The following is a 21178-nucleotide window of genomic DNA, read 5'->3' as shown; positions in this document are numbered from 1 at the left end:
TTTCACACAAATAAAAAAAAAACTTTAATGTGTTATAATGTAGGCAGGTGGCTCAATAACAATGATTGGAAATGGAAAATAAATTCGTTTGGAGTGAGAAAACAAGGCAAATCAATCCCCTATACCTTTCCTCCTCTTTCCATATATAATTGAACATTTGTATTATCAATTTGACTTGACCCATCTCAACGGTCTAATTTACTTTCCTTCTAATTCTATCACTTTTCAACTAAAAAACAAAATAAATAAATATATAAAACATTATGTCTAATATAGAATTCAGACGAAAAAGGAGGTAGTTAAGCTTCGCCATGCACGTCTGTCTTCCCGGGGCTTTAGCACCCCTTTGACCCAAACAAATTTAATCCTCAACCATACAATTACCACTACACCTTAACAAAAATTATAATTAAAAATAAAGCAAATTTTAAAAAAAACAATAAAAATAAAAAATAAATTTTCTTTTCTTGCATTAATCACTCTTAACCCGCCTCAATTTCTCTCATTATGCACCCCACGTTTCCCCAACCAAACTAAAAAAAAACATTACTCAATGACCTCCATATTTTCCCAAAACTCACTAATCAACCCCCCAAAAAACAAACAAATAACCATTTGGAGGCTAAGGCAAACTCCTTCTTCTCCTTCCCTTCTCCTCCTCTGGTCATCTCACTCTCATTCTTTGTTGTGTCAAAACGACTTAGCCGAGAATGGTTCGGGCGCTAGACCAGGAGGAGCAGGATCAAGAGAGCTACAGCTCGAGGCCATTTCGTAATGAAATGAACGACGACGATGATGACTACGATAACACGGCTTCCACCGCTGGGCTGAGACATGCCAATAGTCTCGGCATCGAGAGCTCTGGCGCTTTGGTATGTCAGGAGGAGGACGAAGAAGAGGTGATGGACGACCCTCGTATGGCTTCAAGGAGTCAAGGAGGGAAGCCCCTAAACGACTTCGAAAGGCAGAGAATAAGGTCGGCCTTTATCAAAAAAGACAAAGGCTCAAAGCTCTCCCGTAACTCTCGTATCGGCAAAGATCACGAGGCTACTGGGTCTAGAGAGCTTGTTGTCAAAGAAGCTCAGAGCTCAGGTGAGTAGTTTTTCTCCAGTATATGCAAATTCATTCCAAATAGATAATTTAGATCAATATAATTATATTGCAATTTTTGGTTGAGAAGATGGATTAGTGGAGGAGACACCATTAAGGAAAATTGTCTTAAAAAAGTATATTAATTTTATAACAATATGTTAGCTGTCTAATATTCTTTCAAAAAAAATATTATATTTATTCAAATTGTTTGACAACTCAATACTTTATGCTTGTTTTATTGGTTAGAATTAAAGGATGTGGTTGAATTTGTCAGTATATAAATTTTGGTTAATTTAAAGTCGTCTTTTATTTTTTCTGGTTGGTTTGGGTCCAGATGTGGAACAGATGAAGGAGAGGTTTGCTAAATTGCTCTTGGGTGAGGACATGTCTGGTGGAGGAAAGGGTGTTTCTTCAGCTTTAGCATTATCAAACGCCATTACAAACCTTGCAGGTGATCATTCAAATAGATATATCTATATCTCTCTATATATATAATATCTAATTTGTTTTCAAATAGTGAATTAAAGGTTATTGATGATGCTTATCTTTAATTTTTGATCGATATTGCAGCTTCTGTTTTTGGCGAACAATGGCGTTTAGAGCCAATGTCAGCAGAAAGAAAAGCCAGGTGGAGAAAAGAAATCGATTGGCTCTTATCGGTCACCGATTACATTGTGGAATTTGTCCCTTCACAACAGAAATCCAAAGATGGAATAAGTATGGAGGTAATAAAATAAATAAACAAAAATTATTTCTCTGTCTCTGTCTCATATCAGATTTTGATGAGTAATATTGTTATGTGCTTTCTAAAGATTATGGTGACAAGGCAACGGACTGATCTTCACATGAACATTCCCGCACTTCGCAAGCTTGATGCCATGCTCATTGTAAGAACGTTAACTTTTCAAACATACACACACACATATATATATATGATGTATATATTTATACATTTGTTTGTCTTGCCTAGTCAATGTTTTTAATCTCTAACGGAGTACTATAATGAAATGAGCAGGATTGTCTCGATAACTTCAAGGACCAAAATGAATTCTCTTATGTGTCAAGAGATGCACCTGACTCAGAGAAAGGGAATACAAAGAGAAAAGATGATAAATGGTGGCTACCTACTCCTAAAGTGCCCCCGGATGGTCTATCAGAAATGTCCAGAAAGTTTTTGCAGTATCAGAAAGATTGTGTCAACCAAGTGCTTAAAGCAGCAATGGCCATAAATGCTCAAACTTTATCAGAAATGGAAATCCCAGATAACTACATTGAATCCCTCCCCAAGGTAAAGAATTAGAGACCATAAGTTTTAATTTTTATTTTATTTTTCTCTGTCAATCTGACCCTTTTTTCTAATATTTGTTTAGAATGGAAGGGCAAGTCTAGGGGACTCAATTTATAGAAGTATAACAGTTGAGTTCTTTGACCCGGATCAATTTCTTTCCACCCTTGACTTATCCTCTGAACACAAGATTCTAGACCTCAAGAACAGAATTGAAGCTTCCATTGTAATTTGGAAAAGGAAAATGAACCAAAAAGATGGGAAATCAGCTTGGGGTTCAGCCGTCAGTTTGGAAAAGAGAGAACTCTTTGAAGAGAGAGCTGAGACTATTTTACTCCTTCTCAAGCAAAGGTTCCCTGGAATCCCTCAGTCTGCACTAGACATCAGTAAAATCCAATACAACCGCGTAAGAGACCAATAAAAAAGTAGTCATATTCAATCTTCATATTCAAATCTTCTTCTCTTCTTAATGTTTCTTTTGGTTTTCTTTTACAGGATGTAGGACAAGCCGTTCTTGAAAGCTATTCAAGAATTTTAGAGAGCTTAGCTTTTACCGTCACGTCCCGGATTGAAGACGTTCTCTATGCAGATTACGTGACTCAAAATCCATCACAAGCTTCATGCAGGAGAAATTCTTTGGGAGAATCCACGGCCGCGGCTACCCCTCAATGCACATCTCCGCAGGACAGATTCTCCAGCCCCAGAGATGAGTCCATCTCTGCAGCCGAGACCATGACACTGTCCGATTTCATGGGATGGGGTTTGGATCAGGTAGGAGACCCGGAGGCGGCAAAGAAGGAGCTAGCAGGATTATTTGAAGAAATTCCAAAAGAGGGTAGTGAAGGAGTAAAGCATCCGCATATGCAAAAGATAGCCAACATTGTGACCAACAAGAAGACTTCTTATCTTGAGACCTTGGGAGGGTTGAGAAGTCCAACGGCACGCCATTGATGACAATGGTAGAGAGAAAGAGAGAGTGAGGGGAAGTGTGGAAGAAGAAGTAGAGACAGTGTAAGAGATAAGTTCGAAAGTGATAGTGAGGTAAAAGGAAAATGATAAAGAGAGAAAAAATACCGGCTTTCAAATGTAAATTTTACTAATTGGAACCCCATATGGAGGGTGTTGTTGTCCAAGTTATGGTTACCTATTTTCATGATGAAGTTAATTGTATATAGGGAAGCCAATTTGGAATTGAAGCATTTTACAATATGATATTTCTTTTGTACAAGAGATGGTTTTGTAGTTTGAAGTACTGAAATGTCGTTTTTGTTTGGATTAAAATATGCAGCTGATATTGGTTAAGTAGGAGGATAGAAACACACTCAACAGATGATTGAAATTTGACCATTTTACACGCATGAGTGTCCAGAATCTTCAGAGTATGACATAAAGCAGTCCCCTCAAATTGCATTTGAGATACATTTGTTTGACTAATCAAATAAGGGGTCTTAAGTACGCTTTTTGGAACATACTTACAAATTCTAAAATGAAAAGGTACATACAAATTGAAGCCGGGAATATAAAAGAAAGAACCAAATGAGCTTAGATCTTGCCACGTGGTCCTAGCTTTGGTGGAAGTTGAGGACCTTTCTTGATCGGTAGAATGTCGCCTGAGGCAGTGGCGCTAAGGTAAGCAAGGGTGGAAGCACCTCCCAAGATCAAAAACTTGAGCAATAATCCTCTCTTGGTGAATGGAGCAGCAAATGTCTCAAAGAACTTGCTCTGTCAAAAAGATTGCATATACATATTTGTGTTAACTCAATAAGCTTCCTTTTAATTGAGTTTAGAAACTATACTTGACTTTAATTATTTAACAATACTAACTGAACATGATAACAACTAACATAGTTGTGTTGTTAACGTAGCCTTAAACAAATCCAAAATGCATCTGATTATGGTGAGTTGGTGACATACCTGAAGAGAGTTGTATGGTGAAGGTGCATCTGAACCATACAAATCCCACTGTCCTGTGGTGTTGCCCAAATCCTCCAAGTCAAAGTACACACTTTTGTCTCCATATTTGGCCACAACAGCACCACTTCTGTTTAACCAGAAGTAAAAAGAATCGAAGATCAGTTATAAATGACAAGGTAAAGAAACATTACACAAATTAATTTATATAGCTATGAATTTTGAATGTTGGTTACAAGTTAGAAGATACCTGAAGGATTTGGTTTTGAGACTCTGGCTGGTGGGCTTGATGGAGAGCTTTGTTCCTGTGAGGGAGCTTCCACCAAGGCCCTTGATGGTGGCTGGTTGCACAGCAGCTAAGGTAGCCAGAGATGCCATGGCCTAGCTAAGATCTTTCTCTAATTGTGAGTGTGTTTCAGACTGTTGAGTTGTAGGGAGGGGAGTTAGAAACTTAGAAGGAGTGGTATTTTTGAGCTTTTACATGGATCTCAACCAGACACGTGGCAAAACGGGTATTCTCATGAGAATATGGAGTGTCATATGAATTCTGCCACGTGGACGAGAGCTGGATAAGCCTATCCTTACTGGATATTCAATAATATTTTTTTGTTGATAAAATTCACTATTTCTGTTGGCCATGCTGAGAAATAAGCTTTTTTTTTTATAAGGATACAACTATTATAAAGAAATGATTTTTTTTTTCAATTTTCATTATTAGTGCAAAAATAATTGAATCAGGTTAGAAAATCTCGAAATGGTAGTTGGCATTAATGAAAATAAAAAATCAATCCTTACCATAAATAAAACATTGTTCATTCATGCATTTGAAATTACAAAAGAAAAAAATTATGGCAGAGATTTGCAAAAAAAATCCATATTCTCGTGACTCAAAACTATTGACATGCCAATTGCAACATAAACCAATAGGTTTATAATACAATGCCCACCAATTGCAACATAAACTAATATGTTTATAATATGCTGCAATAATTTACAACCAATAAATTTATATTATTAACAGTTGATCAACAATTTAAATATGCATGTTAATAATTATGAAACATATATTTAATTATTATTTTATATTTGAGATAAGCAGATTAAACATTATATTTCTAAAACAAATAAGGAGACTACTCTAAAAAATTTCTCATATATTAAATAACGATATAAACGAAACAGTTTATAAGAATTTGTTTCAAAGCAAAAATAAACTAAAAATATATAAGTCTATTACTTATCTCATAAACAAAGCTTCATTACACACTTAACTCAGATAACCTGGAACAAAGATATGGGAAGAATGAGAGAAAAAGATAAAGATGTATTTTTTTTTTTTTTTTAATATTATAATATCTCTTATTTTAATTAAAAATTGAGTAATAGTGGTAGGGAAGTTAAAAATAGAAGATATTAATAAAACAATTGAGAAAAAAAAAGTGGGTGATATATTGAAATCAAACATAAATTTTATATTTTTAAATAAATTTACTTCCAAATTTAAATTAGACATAACTTTTAAATTTAAAAAAAAAATATAACCAATTTAACATATAAATATACTAAAAAAATATAAATAGAAAAAACTATATTAATTGTGTAATAAGAAAAAAAATTTAGTAACTCTATCAGTTTTGAATTGTGTATTCTTGTAGGATTTTGGCTTTAAAAAAAAGTGGAAATTAAATCCTATACCCATTTTAAATGATCCATTTTAATTTTTACCCACTATTTTTAACTCTTATTTTAGTACCCAAATTTTCAATTAATGTACCCATTATACCCCTTCAATTACATGTTTTTTTTTTCTCCTTAAACACACTACAATTAGAATGTATTTCTAATTTAACTATAATATGACACATATAATACATATTACAACAACACTTAGAATCATGTACTCAAATAAGAGTAATTTGGGAAATCTCATAATAATAATGGGTAAAATTCAACTAAATATATTTAGTGTCTAATTTTAGTTAACTACTCCTAAAAATGGATAGTTGTCAACTTTTCTCTATAAAAAATAAAAAATTAGTAAAAAGTGCAATTTTTCCGTAGCTTCATATTCGGCCCATTTTATTAACTATAGATGGGCCTTTTCAGGGATAACAAAGTTAGACGGCCTCTACAATTAAGATACAAATTTAGGTTGTTTATACTGTTAAACTAAAATATAGATCTCCTAACGATGTGGGACCGTGGCTCATCAGCCAAAGTATCCAATCCAAGAAAGCACAGTACCTCATCCTTTTATCTTCTTCACCTTTCAACCCAAATTTCATAACTAAAGAAGAGATGTCTATCACAGGCTCACTTCTCCAGCTCCCTCCATTGCACTCCCTCAAGCTCTCCTCTTCCTCTTCCTCTTCCTCTTCCGTTGCCACCCCTTTTCTCCATGGCTCCACTCCCCTCTCTCTCCTCTCAAAACCCTCTTCCGCTCTCACCAGTCCAACTCTGGCGCCGCCCTCTTTCCTTCCCCTAATCCGGGCCATGAGATCAATGCGGGGACGCGTCGTTTGCTCCACCAACGATAAGACCGTGGCCGTGGAGGTGGTGCGTTTAGCTCCTCATCCCAAGTACAAGAGGCGGGTCAGGAAGAAGAAGAAGTACCAGGCACATGACCCAGATAACCAGTTCAAGGTTGGGGACATTGTTCAGCTGGAGAAGAGCAGACCTATTAGCAAGACCAAGACCTTCGTCGCTGTCGCTGTTCCCGAAAGAAATTCGTCGAAGAAAAGTGGTGAAGAAGCTCAATCGCCCCAAGAGCTTGGAATTCCCTTGGAGTCTCAGCAACAACCGGTTTAGGCCTTAGAGTGAGGGTTTATAATTCAGAATTGGTTTGTGAATTTGACTGCTTTGTTTTTACTTGTTATGATAATGTTTCAAATTTTAGTGTACTTTGAATGCCCTTGTTGAATTGATAACTCTAGTCTCTTATAAATTTGAGCTGTTTTTCTCTTACATTGGTGTTGTTTGATGGATTTAGCTAATAGGGTGGAGCGACTGTTCTGTGGAACTGTGTGTTAATTTTTTTGGGTTTTGGCAATGGTTTTGGATGGAAAACTTAACAATTTGCCTTCTTTTTCTGGTTTTTTTTTTTAAAAAAAAATTGGTATTACTATTTGGTTACCAATGGGGTTTTAATTAGTGCTTTTGAGTTGAGAATCATTGAGAAACCCCATTATAATTTGTAATGTTTCAAATTTGAGGAAAGGCCATTATAATTTCGATCATTTTCAACCATTTCTTAAGTGATATTTTCGATGATTGTCAACAATTAATTCGAAGCATTTTTGTCTAGAAAGTATTTTGTTGGAAAGATTTAAAGGGATATTTTTTTAGTATGATGTTGCATATTTAATCAAATTGTATAAAATGGTTTTTTTTATTTGTTATTGGAAAAGAACTTGGTGTTTTTTTTTATATACACATATATTTGTGTAAGTAGAACCATGAGAAGTTGTGAACTTTTGGTTATTGTTCTGTGACTTGTAGTTGAGACTAGAATACAATCAAAATTATCATATAATTTATATTACACACAAGGAAGGATATATCATATCCGTTCTGTAGATCCATGTAGATTTTGAATAATTATTTCTCTACAATGCTAACCACAGATGCTCCTTCCTTCGAACCAAATAATGAATGAAAACAAACCCACTTGAACATAGCTAATTCGCTTAAACCACTAACAGCTTAGCCTACATGCTTTACAATCAATTAGCTGGGTCTACCTATCTAGTACTACTATATTGTAGATCAACCCTCCTCACATTGCAAGCTTGTCTTAATATTTTTCAAAGTACATGATATAAGAGTATTAACAGAATCCACTGATTCCATAGTTAGTTTGGCTGTTGGGGATGAATTTGTTAGTATTTGGAATGCTACTGTAAGTAAAGATCCCCCTTCTGAACTTTTTTCCTCTGGCCTAGAGGTGATCACTAGAGGCCTTGACTCTATCCCATCAGGAAGAATTGAGAATCCGGACGGCAGCACAGCAAGGTTGCTGGAGTCGCATCCAGTCATCACGGATTGCATTCCTGAGATATTCACCGGAGCATAGACCACCATGGATTCAAAAGGGTTGGTGCAGCAATCCTGGAGTACCCACATGCTGTTTTCTTTTGAGTTAACCGTCTGGAAGGGAAAAAAAATGGAAATCCCAACCTACGTTAGTACTTTGTTTGAATATCAAGAAACCAATTTATGGGAAAAAGAATATCTATTGCCAAGGACTTACTTGGATTGAAACTGCATTGCCACGATCTTGTCCTTTGGATAAATTGGCCATGGATTCAACTGAACCTCCACTTGAGATTATGTCCCACTGTAATAAAATATTTTTTGTCAAAACAACTTCTCAAACATGTTTCCTAGATTAGCATACTAAAACGAAAAGTGTAGGACTGAACCTCATTCCGGTGATTTTCGTCTCTCAAGAAATCGAATAGCACATTAGCAGAAACGGGCAACCATACTGAGGAAACGGCACAAAGTATCAGTCCAAGAGGTTCTCCAGGGTCGTTCAAGTTCTTCCTAGAGGTAATTCTTATGTCGTCCCCTGTTTTGCTCGACACTTTGGTCCAAGTATTGTAGCTCGAGGCTGCAATTGCGCGGCAGAAACTCCATGTCATCCTCTGTGCCAACTTCAGTATGCTCTTCCTCCCGGCGAGAGTGGCTACGCCTAGTTAAGTTCAACAAGTAAAAGACTAACGTAAGTAACGAGTTCTTTAGCTCATGGTTTTCGGTCCATACAAAGTAAAGATCTTGGAAATGTTACCAGTTGAATCCTTCATGGGAACATTAGTTGCCATGAAGAAGACCAGCCTTTCACATTGAAGTTGCAGAGTAGCTATCCAATGCCTGGCTCCAAATGCTAGGCCACTGTTTACAATGGTACGGTACATTGTATGAACTGTGCTTTTCTGGCATTCCAAGTGCTCTACCCAAGTCACCTGTCATATATTCGTCACCAATCCATATTATATCTACTGTGGAAAAGAAAAAAAAAGTTTCGATTTGTTTTCCTTTCAGTCAATAAGGATTTTATTCTCCACCCCATTAATCATTTTCACCTCTATGTTTCCCTTTTCATTTTCGAGTTGTTTTCCATTCCCTGACCAGAACCCACAGTCAAAAGAAGCTTCTTTCATGTGATCAATTAAAAGTACTAATTATGAATATGATTATAGATATTAATTGGTATAAGTACAAGCATTGTACTACCTTGCAATGGCCGTTGGATTTGTCTTCAATAATGCAACCGGAGGGACGTTTTCTACATTTGATCAAGGAGGCATCGATGTTTTCTTCGACATTATCAATGGAAACGTCAACGACTGCCCACTGTTCCGCGCTTAATTGCTTGCAATACCGGACAAAATAGACTTCTCTTGTGGGCACCATGGGTGTCAGCATTTGCAGCTCCGCAAACATCTACATCCACAAAATTTCAATCATCCTCTTTTCCTTTTTCCTAAATGTAAAATATGTACATAAGATTTTTACTATTTCTAGCCTTTGTTCTATTAATAGGATTTTTTTTTTCTGTCTTTATACCCTCTAGATTTTTTAAGTTAAATTGTATTTTTTTGAGAGATTATAATATCTTTTACAAATCACCAATAATCATTTCTCAATAAATAAATGAGTCACAGGTGACCCTTTTCTTCTTTGGTTAGAAATGTATTAGTGCGAGCTAATTAATGCTAAGGGACCCAATAAATAAATCAATATCATATTAGACTAAACTCACCAATTGCACGGCACCATTCTTGTTGTCTGCTTCGCCATTGGAGATAACATCCACTGTGGCCGCCTTGGATATCATGCACGGAAACATCTCCTTCCATTGATTCTGCCCAAACAAAAAAAAAAATAAAAATATTAATTAATCAGAAGAACTTTTTTACCTTAAAAAAATGATTCAGGTTAATTTATATTTTTCATTCAAAATCACACTTGAACTTGAGTGATTATTCCATGTTAAAAATGTCACAACAAGTAACCAAATGAAATGATATTTTTTTTAATATAATCAGTAATTACCACGTCCATGAAACTCTGAACCAGTCGAGGAAGATCGACGAAGACAACGCCGACCTCTCTAGAGGCCTCGACAGATCTCTTGGGACCATTATTCATGGCGGAGTTTTCGACGGAGAACTCCTTCAAGTACTCGTCGTAATTAAGTATTTCGCGACCTGTTTCCACACTCCTAATCCAAAGCGGCTCTCCGGCTGTGGCCATTTTAATGAGCTCCTCCATGGATTGGTTCACTATCTCCATCATCCTAGACTTTTCCAGTCCGAATATACCAGTATAAAACTCCAATGAACTCCTTGTCTCTTGCTCATTTCCCGCCGAGCACGACGGCGACGACGTCCCCATCGGGTACTTTCTTATAGTCGCTCTCAGCTTTTCCACCTAAATAATACACAATCACCATTGTTATCGATCATATGAAGCTTGATATTTTTTTAGTCCTATATATATAATTCATTATTATATATACCTCGGCTTTAAGTTTGGCATTTTCAATACGAAGTTGTTGTTCATCGGTTGAGTTGGTTGGGTCTCTGGCAACAGTGGCCGATCCACAATTAGGACAACAAGATTTGTTGATTTGCTCTCGAAGTGACTTGTTCTCATCTCGTAGTTTGTCTATTTCAGATTTCAACAATGAGTTTTCATGCCGTTCTTGTATGGCCTTATAAATCACCAAAAACAAAAATAAAATAAATTATAACGATATGATATGTAAAAGTAAAAGTTATATTGATTGTGGCCAATGACATTATATAACCATATATATATATGTGTGTGTACATACCTTGATTTGGGTTCGACGATTTTGGAACCAAAACTTAACTTGTCTTGGAGCGAGACCCAATTGCTTGCTTAATTGTTGTCTTTGTTTCTCGTCAGGATGAGGAGACTCCTTGAATAGCCTAAAATGCAAGTGTAATACTATACATTAATCTTAAAATAATTCATATCATCATAATGTCAAAAAATAATAACAATAACAATAACCATTCTCTATCTAATATGCGTTACAACTATATATCAAGGGGAAGACGCCAAATATCATTACTAGTCACCGACAAATTGCTGACATATATTGATGTTAAAACAACACACATTTTTTTTAATCGGTGCATATGCATTATATAATGCTAAAAAGTATTAACTAAAGCTTCACTTTAATAAAGAAAAAAGGAAGAAGAAGAAGAAAAACATTTATGTGGAATCATTGGTTCAAGGTTATCACTAACTCGTATATGTGTAGTCTTTTAGGGCTAGTAACCGTACATTTTTAAAGTTTTTACTTTTAAGGCTGTCCTATTAGGCTGCATATGTAAGGCAATTTTAACCGACCTTATTAACAAAATAATAAAAAATAATAATTCTTTTTTTTTTTTTTTTGAAAGAGATAAAAAATAATAATTCATGTGCTTCCAAAATCATATCCACCTAAAACAATGCACCTTATGGAATTCGAAAAGTTACCCAATATTATAGCTGCCCCCACCTATATTTCTAAATACCCAATTGGCAATAATGCATAATTTTTATATAAAACATATAGTTGGCATCATATTTAACCTTTTTTTTTTTATATTGTAATCAAGAGAAAAATGAAAGAAAAAAGGAAGTAAATTATATCATATATTGTCAAAGCAAAAATTACAGCTTAATTAAAGAGTGAAAAAAAAATAAGAACATACGCTTCCATTTCTCTAATTTGCTCAGCAGTGTGCCTGTGATACTTCTTTCTCTTCTTTTTCTTGCTCTTGTCTCCATCTCCATCGTCTTCATCACCCTCCGCCTCAAACTCATCATCTGATCTTGACCTGGCCGGGCCTGAAGTCTCGCTACTTATCTCCACCGTGTCGTCTTTCCTTCCGCCACCGCTCCCCTCATCTCCTTCTTCTACCTCTATGTTCGCCGCCGCCGCTGCCGCTGCTCCCGCATCACGAAAAATCCCAGCCTTTACATGAAAAAACACACACACACTCACATATTTATAAAAACAAAAAAAAATATGTGTGTGAATATAATACTCAAAATTAAGATGAGAGCTTAAAAGGGTTTGCTTACAAGGCTGAGAGAGAGAGCAGGAGAAGCAAAATAGTCTTTGGTTCGTGAATTGGGTGGAGTATTATTCGACATGTCCACGCCCATGGCAAGGGTGTTATTTCTTGTGGTGTTGTTTATGTTTTAAGGTCACGAGTATATGTTGGGTTTGTTTTTATTTATATGAATAATGAGCTAGAGAGAGAAGAAGACGAAGTAGGAGGAGGAGGAAGAGAGAGAAAGAGAGAGATGGGAAATGGGGTTTGGTTGTTTAAAGAATATAAAAACAAAATGAACTGAAAGGGTTTGTATTTCTTTGTCATTATGAATAATATGGGAGAAAAAGAAGAATAGAGATGAAAGAAAAAAAAAAAAAAAAGAGGGATTTGGCTTTGAGGGCTGGTAGGGGTTGACTGTTAGATATTCTGAGTGGAATGTGAGAGACTCAACTAACTTTAAGCAGTTGAATCTAAACGCTTCAACGGTATTTTATCTTTCTAATTTGGATGGGCAATGGCCAGCTAGCTTGTTTGCTTCTTTATATTCTCACTCGGCTTACCCCTCTTCAATCGGCTCAAGCCAGCTTCTTCATCTTCTTGTTTTTTTATTATTATAATAATAATTATTATTTTTATTATTATTATTCGGTGAAGTAGTTTATATAAGGTGTGTTTGGGGTAGATAGCATTCATTTATGGCATACTATTATGAGGTTTTTTTTTTCTTCTTTAGTTTGTGGGGTATGATATTTTCTTGCTAGCTAGGCCTACAACAAAAATAAATTATATATATCGTTCTACCTTCTCCCTCCTTATTAGCTAATATGATTACAATTTTTATTTCTTTTTAAGTTTTGTCTTTTAATGGTAATGAGTCTTTTATTGGTAATGATTTTATAGAAACAAATTAAGAAAACATGATGAGTTTTAAAAGAAAATTGTCAATAACTTGTGTTGAGTGTGATATGATGAAATGAAGGCTAGTTGAAGCATGAGTAATTAAAACAACAACGTAAGTGGACGTAGGATAATTATTTGTGTGATTAAATATAATAATTAGTATTATTAACAAGAAGTACTAGTTAATTATTGTACGTACGTTATATATTATTATTATCTGTCATTAAATTGAGATGGAAATTTTAGTTTATTGATTGTAAAGCTAGGTTTAGTTTGATCAGTTCAATATATAGGTCCCATGTATAGATTTCATGCATGTGCATGGCTTTATATAGATATGTAGTATATATCAAGTTCTTAATCACTTCAAAACAGTTTTGGAAATAATGATGATCAATAATTTACTGACTACTCGTGGGTGCATATTAACAAAAAGATGTATATATCAATATAGGTAAAATAAAAATGATGAGTCATTGAATTAGAAAGTAGTGACATTTAAATGAATAGTCTAGATTATAGGATACTATATATTGATGTATCATTTTCACATTCGATGTAGTAGACTTTTCAGATGAGAGAGATTTTGATATTTCATTTTTTGTAATTCCAAATATCAAAATATATATATTTATATAACTTTCACAATATAATTATTTCCTTCAAGCTGGGGCATTAGAGACCATTAAAACGCACCAAAACATTATACCATATCTTCACTGGTCCACATAACATTATCATCTTTTTCATACAAATTAAAGTTTAATTTAAACCCATTTAACTTGCATGAATCAAATTCCCTTTATACTTATTAAATAAAAATCTGATTAGGCGGTTATAACCCAAAAATAGCCATTTCACCTGATGGTCGTAAATATTGTTTTACATATAGCAAGTTGTCTTAAAACAATTCTAATTAACTTTAATTAATTTATTCAAAAACCAATTATTATTCAATGTCAGCAAATAAAATATTGTTTTATAGCCCCAAAAACACATGCTCGACAGTTGCGTTCCAATTTTCTGTAAGGAAAATATTATATAACAATTAATTGGTTGAATATTGATCTTGAAGTTTAGCTCAAATGATTTTAAATGATTCCAAAATTTTCAATGATACATAATTACTCGATGATAGTTTTATTTATCAAATTATGAACATAGCATTACAATTCGACCATTAGCAAAATCAATGCTGCCCCTTCATTTTTTATTGAGAAATATTAAAAAAAAAACTTTAATTTATTCATACTTTCTTTTGCACTCTTTTTATGAAATGTTATTACTTGTATTTTTCGAGTAACTTAGCACGTGCAATGTTTTAGCAGGCACGTATATTTCCCAGCAACACTTGCTAGTCGATAAACTCACGAGAAGCAATCATCTAGAAAGCCAAAGAATTAAGGTAGCTCATAAAAGTCGACACCCGATAGCACACATACCGATTGTGCACCTCACACTCCACGTAAAAGCTCATGGGCCATGCACGTGCACCATGTAATTCCCTTGCAAACCACATTGTTACTCGCAGATTAGCTACACTAATGTAATTAGCTTTAATATTAGAGCTCTTAATCCCCAAGCCGCCTATAAATAGAATTGGGTACTCATTTGTAACGGATTCGAACTTGGTGCATACTAAAATACTGCCAAAATACTTAAAAGCACTTAAATTTAGCAAGTTCTTCATCCAAAATATAATTAACTTGTGTATTAGGATTAATTAATAATCTAAACTACTTAAAAATTTGTATTTTTTTTAAGCTTTTATTTCGTCTTCAATTCTTAGTTGACAAAAAACACACATAAACAATCAATAAAATACACATGTCAAATGATAGAATGAGAAAGTAAAAAAATTGGAAAAGTGAATTTCCTTAGCATTTTTTAATCTTATTTTGCATAATTATATTTAGATTTTATATGTAATTTTTTTATATTTTATTCTATTTATATATTTCTACTATGTCCTTATTTGTTATTGATGCACATAATTTATGCATGATTAATACAATAATTTAACTTTCCCCTCCAAAACAAATTCACTAAATTCGACTTCATCACTCTCGTTTAAACTGTTAAGGGGCAGGTATCAACTTTAATAGTTATAATAAAATACATGTTTTAAGGGTTTTTTCCTGGTGTATTTGTTTATTTATTTATTTATTATGAGAGAGAGGGAGAGGGAAAAAGGTTGTAGTGGTAGTAGTAAGTACAAGTGAGCTCGGCTTGGACTCTAGCCAGTAGAGTAGAGAGGCCATAAGAGAAAGAAAGAAGCCGCTCATCCAATAGTTTTTAAGTCAAAATGTGGAGTCATTAGCAACCAGACATAGTATATGGAATTAGTGTTAGCTTTTGTGGTCCCCTTTTTTTTATTTGTATAATAGTGTACTATATATATATGTCTTTATATCATTTAAAAGGTAGAAAGAAGTGAATGCAATTAATGAATTTGCTTCCAAGCATTCATTCAGCTATACATACATCAATATTATATAATATTCAAAATAATATATACTCTCCAACGTGGATAAGTCAAATGCTTAATCCTGTTAGCTTAGACTTGCAGACAATATAATAACAAATATTAAATTTCTCAACAGCACCACCACAAGAGGAACACACCATTTCTTTGTTGTCTTTGTTTTTCGGCTCAAGACCTTCTCGGAAAATTAATTGAAGTTTACTGTCTTGAAGTGAGACTAAAATTACCTATTATTAATTTGAAGAGACATAAACTTCCAATAAAACAAATGCACTCTTCACACCCAATATGACTATTATGAGTATCTTCGGCTACCATAGTTTGATGTAATGATGAGTGTAGTTTTATTTGAGTCACTAACAGCTGTACCAGTATTTATCAAACATTTATTACCAGTTTTCAGGCTGTAAAAAAAAAAAAAATAATAAATCTTGTGAGATAGAACAGTAAGCTGTGGATGACTTTATCTAGTAAAAGTTTTTCAAAAGGAAAAAAAATTATCGGACGGCAAGCATATTCGGAAAATGGTGGATAATCTTTGATTATTCTTGCCCAACAGAGAGTCCCCACTACATGAAAAAAATGAAGTCATAATTTTGAGCTTGAAATTTACTTAATTTACATTCTCTTACATCAACTAACCATTGACCTTCGGTCCTTAAAATTAGACTCATAAGAGAAACCTTGATTATAGTTAAATGTTGTTGAGAAATTCTAAAAATTCATCAACGCTATCATGTGCCAACAGCATCCATAATTAAAAGTTTTGGTGCCATATGGGTAATGATTAAGTTTATCTGCAATTCAAATCATCAGTGTATTATTCACTTTTATTATTAATATATATATGTTCTTTATACAATTTTTTGCATGGTTGTTAGGAATGGTAGATGATATGAAACTATCACATGATTAGTAGTACAAACCAGAAAAAGAAAAAATATAGTATTAATTGATTTAAGGTTCCTTTTGGATTGCTCTCTCCACTTTTATCTTTCTTCAGTCTTACAATCCATGCACTACCACTTTTTTTTCTCTCTCTCATCTCCCCATTAACGAGAAAGCAAAAAGAGAAACCCAGAAATCCACAAGAAAGAGGTTTCTTGCTTTCTCTATTGTTAAGCCTTTTCAGGTTTCTTATGAAACAAGCTTTGAGAAATATAAATATATATAGGGACAACTTAGTGGAAGGTTGTGAAATTTTGATAAATTAAGGATCGGAAAAAAGATATGGAGATGATGTGTTGAAAGAAAAGCTATGAGAAAATGGGAAAAGCCTACAAAGAAAAGAGAAAAAAAGGATTTTTTTCGGGGGGTGTTCAAAGATGAATACAAAACTATAAGTTACTTTCACAAAAATGGTGTTGATAGAAAGCTAACAACGTGGAAAGATGTCATACTGATACCCCATTAGGAAGAACCCACTTTTAAATACACCTCAGCCAATAAAAAAATACAAGTATAAAGAGAATAGCAAAGTAGAAAGTACCACAAATAAACAGGAGTGTACTGTCCACTTGTCCTGCCTGCACAAATGAAGTTTCACATAAATACTCCATGATCATAATTCTATTCTTACTCAACAAAAAGAGAAAAGGGACCAAAAAACAAATAGAGCATTTTATTCTTGAGTTTTACTGTGTCTTTCAACTTAGCCTTTATGTTTTTTCCTCATTATACAAGCCACATAACATTTTGACTCTTTCACTTTCTGTAATAAAACCAACTTAGCAGATTATTTGTCCAGGGAAGATAAAAAAATACTCACAGTGGATTTTCCAAGAATTTAAATTTTGGTTTCATTGTTTCGTTTGACCGCATGTCATGAGAAGATAACTAGACAAAAAATGTAGACCTTAGATGATTCTTACGTACATACGAAAGATCGCAGACAATTTAAATAGTGGAATTGTGGAACCAACTTTATCTAGTTTAGCTGCGCCTGTAATTCCATGCTCGATTTAAAGATTTAAATCTGATAAACAATCTTACAACTAAACCAGACGTGAAATGAGCTACAAGGGAAAAATTCTCAGGAATTGTAGCCACCTAACTGAGCCTCCCCACACTCTTATGATTCTTTTTAGTCCAACAGTTCCTATGACTTGAAGATATTTATCACGGTTAGGCATGTATTTAACTTCACATTAATGAATATCATCAAATATATTAATCTGTACCTTCTAAGACAAAAAATATAATATTAAATGAAAAGTTCCAATCAATCACCAAGCTAATGAATAAATACCAATACGACACGCAAGCAATGTGCTGATAGGCGATAGAATCGTTGCATCATAACATAAAGACCATATGGGCTGCGGTTATATTGAGAGGTGAGTCAAAGAAGGATGCATTGGCACTCTATTTTAGCATTAAAAAAATACCTTGTAAATAAATAACAAGACCTGACTCCTATCCAACTTTGAGAGACAGTTAGCTTTTGAAGAGTAGATGAAATGGTAGTTTTGGAAGTCAGGTGAAAAGTTAACCCCAAATGGGCTTTGCAAGATCAGACAGCCAATAAAGAAGGAAATAATTGCCTAGGATAATATTTCAAATCTTTAAACTTGTGTGTGAATGAACCATTATATGTCACCCATTCATGAATGCCCATAGCAGACAAGTTGCTTAAAAAGGAAAGGATAATAGATTTCTCACCTCTATTTGTCGTCTAGAGACCAAAAATTGAGATTGGTTTCTGCAAAAGCAGAAGGATGGTTGGAACAGCAAACTACAACAAGAATAATTTTGAAAACAAAATCTACCAATCAATATGATCAAACAAAATTTAAGACATTAAATATGCTATGATTAATTTTTAATTAATTGTCATGGAAAACCATATACATCATCATTAACTATAACCTAGAGCAAATTAGAGATAAATACTTTATTTACTGCATTCCAAATAACAGAAAATAAAGGTACAATTCCAGCAAGTCAAATTAATATAGTATCAGCTGTTTAGTGCGATGTGTTTAGAATGTCAAAAGAACATTTTTCTTTCAACTTGATTCAACTCTCTAAATTGTCACGAAAATTACTAGGGTCTTACCATATCATATCCATGCCTTTTCTTGATACATTTGTTAACAGTGCATTACTGATAATTACAACTTTTGTCCAGAAATTTCAAAATACAAAGTAATAAAATGTAGTCAGAATCAGTCATTCATACAGGCAAAATATCAGGCCAAAGAGCCCCAAGCATCCTATTATTAAATAGTTAAGTAAAAGAATTGATTAGCAAGGATCTCAATGACCCTATTAAATGGATGGGTGTACATTGGTTTGAATAATCAGGATGCTCAACCAAATTAACATTTTAAATTGATGACAGAAAATGGGTAAAACAACTACCATTCTACAACTAAAAAATTTGTATGCCATGCTGCTCAAATGTATAAAGCACCTTTGGCAATATCCAATGTAAAAGTAATGCAAATGGAAACCCGTTTATGCAGCCATTTTTTAACTTAGAACTCAAGTCTGTGGACATTTTTTAAAAATAGACGAACAAATCTAATCAAGAATCCATTCTTACAGGGCAAATAGATAGAATAACGAAAATAAAATAATTAAAGATCTAAAATAGAGAAAAACAAATAACAAGTAAATAACCTATGTTGGATAAGCCACCACCAACAACTTGTGATAACCAAAGTACTGATGAAGAAGATAGACCATTAGGAATAAAACCAAGTGATCTAAAACTTATGGCAACCCAAATCGTTTACTAACCTACAATAAAAGCATATCCCGCCTATCTACGAGATATAGATCAAGTGGTCAATTCCATAATTTACTTGCATGAGGTTTAATTCTTCATTTGGCCTACCTAACTAACAATATGCTAAAGTTTTTTTCCAAAGATTGTAGAGTTAACAGGAGGATTAAAAAGAATATTAATAATAAAATAGTTGTATCCTATTCTTATAGTTAAAAAATTTAACCTAGTATAACTCAAATGACTTCAAGCAAATTTTATTTCCATTATGGAGTCATTGAAATCAAGCAAGTTTAAGCCAATAGAAATAGTTTAATCCCTTTTATGAAAGACCAGCAACAGTGTGCCGCCAAAAAGCACTTTTCTTCTAGAAGAAATGTAATAAAATGGTGACATGACAGAAGTCCACCCAAACTAAGAGCACCATAATCACAAGAAGATTTTCAAATTAAGGTATATTTCTTTCAATTGTCAAAACATTTATTGTGGAAATGAGTCAACTCATGTTTCAAGGCTCGACTGACTGAAGTAGCATAAATAATGAGAAAATGAACTTCTTTGATAAAAAAATCTTTCACATGACATCAGAATAACCAATTTCCTAAGCTGAAGCCAGTGCTCGTGTTATAAAGCATATAATATATAAATAGCTACTTTAAAGGATAGCTCTAAGGGCTATAAAGATGTAAATGGAATTTCCTCATCAAGAGAGTGACTTGCTAATCTAATAGGAAAGTGAGAGCAAATATAAAGACAATGCAACCACCCTAAAATATATTCAGCACAGTTTGTTAGATCACTCTCAAACACAAATGAAAAATAAAACAAAAAAATCTCACTCTTGATGAGGAAATTCCATCCCTAGTGCATATATCTGATAGGACATTGTGGTATCAATAAGTTGGAAAAAAGAAATGATTCAAAATTATTAAACTATACACTGATGATACAGAACAGTTCAATGCGTAATTTTGTAGTTTTGGACAAAAAGGAGAACAAGTTAAATTTAAATTCATAAACTAATCCTGATGCAACTAACCAGTGGATACTGATTCAAGTCCAATAACCATTTACTGATTAACTTGAAATTGAAATCGTCATCTTCCGGTAACCAAATAAAATTAAACTTGCCAGAAAGAATAAATAAAATAAAAATCAAACATTCGCTGCTAACTCAACTCAACAATTAAAAAATGTAAACAGAACTGTATATAAAAATGGCAGATTTTCTCGGAAAGCAAACAAACTAGTACCTTTAGTTGAGTGCGTGGGTGGGTAGGCCTCCAATCCAATCCAATATGAGTAATGAGTGAGTTGAGAGAAAATTGACTCGTGATCTCCGTTTCTCACAGAATACGGTGCCGTTTAAACGGATTGAAGGCGCCAATTTGAAAGGAGGAAGGAAGGTGCATTTTGTTCAGTGAAAGTGGCGAGTGAATTCGAAAAACCCACTCACCTCTCACCCTCCAAAGTCGTTTTTTTTCACCTTTTCTATTTTAACGATTTTTTTTATCCTTGCATTTTTTTTAATTTCTTTTAAATCTAAAGTCTTTTTTTGGTTAATAAACTTTAAAAATTTCCCATTAAAAATAAATAAAGCATCAAATTTCAAAACATAATCAATTTTTTGGACAACTCAAATGTTGCATGAGTTTATGTGTAGGAGAGTAAAGCTTAATAAGAGTTTG

The 21178-nt window shown here is 33.8% G+C and overlaps 4 protein-coding genes and 1 long non-coding RNA gene across 5 annotated transcripts; 2 read left to right on the top strand and 3 right to left on the bottom strand.

Annotated features, from left to right (window-relative positions):
• Positions 1 to 503: 503 nt before the first annotated feature.
• On the top strand, positions 504 to 3573 carry LOC133795832 (rop guanine nucleotide exchange factor 12). The gene is made up of 7 exons (XM_062233287.1): positions 504 to 1092; positions 1427 to 1543; positions 1663 to 1817; positions 1905 to 1979; positions 2108 to 2380; positions 2463 to 2783; positions 2873 to 3573. The coding sequence occupies exons 1-7, from the start codon at positions 711 to 713 to the stop codon at positions 3326 to 3328; spliced, it is 1779 nt and encodes a 592-aa protein (XP_062089271.1). The 5' UTR covers positions 504 to 710; the 3' UTR covers positions 3329 to 3573.
• A 134-nt stretch (positions 3574 to 3707) lies between these two features.
• LOC133795840 (photosystem I reaction center subunit VI-2, chloroplastic) lies at positions 3708 to 4768 on the bottom strand. The gene is made up of 3 exons (XM_062233295.1): positions 4539 to 4768; positions 4292 to 4418; positions 3708 to 4099 (listed from the first exon to the last, which is right to left on the bottom strand). Exons 1-3 carry the CDS (start codon positions 4664 to 4666, stop codon positions 3920 to 3922), a joined length of 435 nt encoding a protein of 144 aa, XP_062089279.1. The 5' UTR covers positions 4667 to 4768; the 3' UTR covers positions 3708 to 3919.
• Positions 4769 to 6523: 1755 nt separating this feature from the next.
• LOC133795839 (small ribosomal subunit protein uS17c) lies at positions 6524 to 7252 on the top strand. Its single transcript, XM_062233294.1, has one exon. It carries the CDS (start codon positions 6587 to 6589, stop codon positions 7094 to 7096), a length of 510 nt encoding a protein of 169 aa, XP_062089278.1. The 5' UTR covers positions 6524 to 6586; the 3' UTR covers positions 7097 to 7252.
• Positions 7253 to 7798: 546 nt separating this feature from the next.
• LOC133795831 (homeobox-leucine zipper protein GLABRA 2) lies at positions 7799 to 12663 on the bottom strand. Its single transcript, XM_062233286.1, has 11 exons — positions 12401 to 12663; positions 12028 to 12290; positions 11130 to 11247; positions 10812 to 11006; positions 10346 to 10723; positions 10053 to 10154; positions 9524 to 9733; positions 9078 to 9252; positions 8710 to 8981; positions 8538 to 8624; positions 7799 to 8434 (listed from the first exon to the last, which is right to left on the bottom strand). The coding sequence occupies exons 1-11, from the start codon at positions 12482 to 12484 to the stop codon at positions 8054 to 8056; spliced, it is 2265 nt and encodes a 754-aa protein (XP_062089270.1). The 5' UTR covers positions 12485 to 12663; the 3' UTR covers positions 7799 to 8053.
• Positions 12664 to 16952: 4289 nt separating this feature from the next.
• LOC133795801 (uncharacterized) lies at positions 16953 to 20956 on the bottom strand. Its single transcript, XR_009875394.1, has 3 exons — positions 20744 to 20956; positions 18422 to 18461; positions 16953 to 17286 (listed from the first exon to the last, which is right to left on the bottom strand). It is a non-coding gene; the product is annotated as an uncharacterized LOC133795801 (long non-coding RNA).
• Positions 20957 to 21178: the final 222 nt, after the last annotated feature.

This window comes from Humulus lupulus, chromosome 8, assembly GCF_963169125.1.
Source record: "Humulus lupulus chromosome 8, drHumLupu1.1, whole genome shotgun sequence".
Lineage (NCBI taxonomy): Eukaryota > Viridiplantae > Streptophyta > Magnoliopsida > Rosales > Cannabaceae > Humulus > Humulus lupulus.
This window is presented reverse-complemented; position numbering and strand designations above follow the sequence as displayed.

What these genes read in the sequence shown, in the direction of transcription:
- LOC133795832 (XM_062233287.1), top strand. Translation starts at nt 711, where the DNA reads ATGGTTCGGGCGCTAGACCAGGAGGAGCAGGATCAAGAGAGCTACAGC. An exon ending in AGCTTGATGCCATGCTCATT is followed by an intron (nt 1,980 to 2,107) that starts GTAAGAACGTTA and finishes TGAAATGAGCAG; the next exon opens with GATTGTCTCGATAACTTCAA. An exon ending in GTAAAATCCAATACAACCGC is followed by an intron (nt 2,784 to 2,872) that starts GTAAGAGACCAA and finishes TTTCTTTTACAG; the next exon opens with GATGTAGGACAAGCCGTTCT.
- LOC133795840 (XM_062233295.1), bottom strand. Translation starts at nt 4,666, where the DNA reads ATGGCATCTCTGGCTACCTTAGCTGCTGTGCAACCAGCCACCATCAAG. An exon ending in CTCAAAACCAAATCCTTCAG is followed by an intron (nt 4,419 to 4,538) that starts GTATCTTCTAAC and finishes CTGGTTAAACAG; the next exon opens with AAGTGGTGCTGTTGTGGCCA. An exon ending in CACCATACAACTCTCTTCAG is followed by an intron (nt 4,100 to 4,291) that starts GTATGTCACCAA and finishes TCTTTTTGACAG; the next exon opens with AGCAAGTTCTTTGAGACATT.
- LOC133795839 (XM_062233294.1), top strand. Translation starts at nt 6,587, where the DNA reads ATGTCTATCACAGGCTCACTTCTCCAGCTCCCTCCATTGCACTCCCTC.
- LOC133795831 (XM_062233286.1), bottom strand. Translation starts at nt 12,484, where the DNA reads ATGGGCGTGGACATGTCGAATAATACTCCACCCAATTCACGAACCAAA. An exon ending in CTGCTCTCTCTCTCAGCCTT is followed by an intron (nt 12,291 to 12,400) that starts GTAAGCAAACCC and finishes TTTCATGTAAAG; the next exon opens with GCTGGGATTTTTCGTGATGC. An exon ending in AATCCAACGGCCATTGCAAG is followed by an intron (nt 9,253 to 9,523) that starts GTAGTACAATGC and finishes AATATATGACAG; the next exon opens with GTGACTTGGGTAGAGCACTT.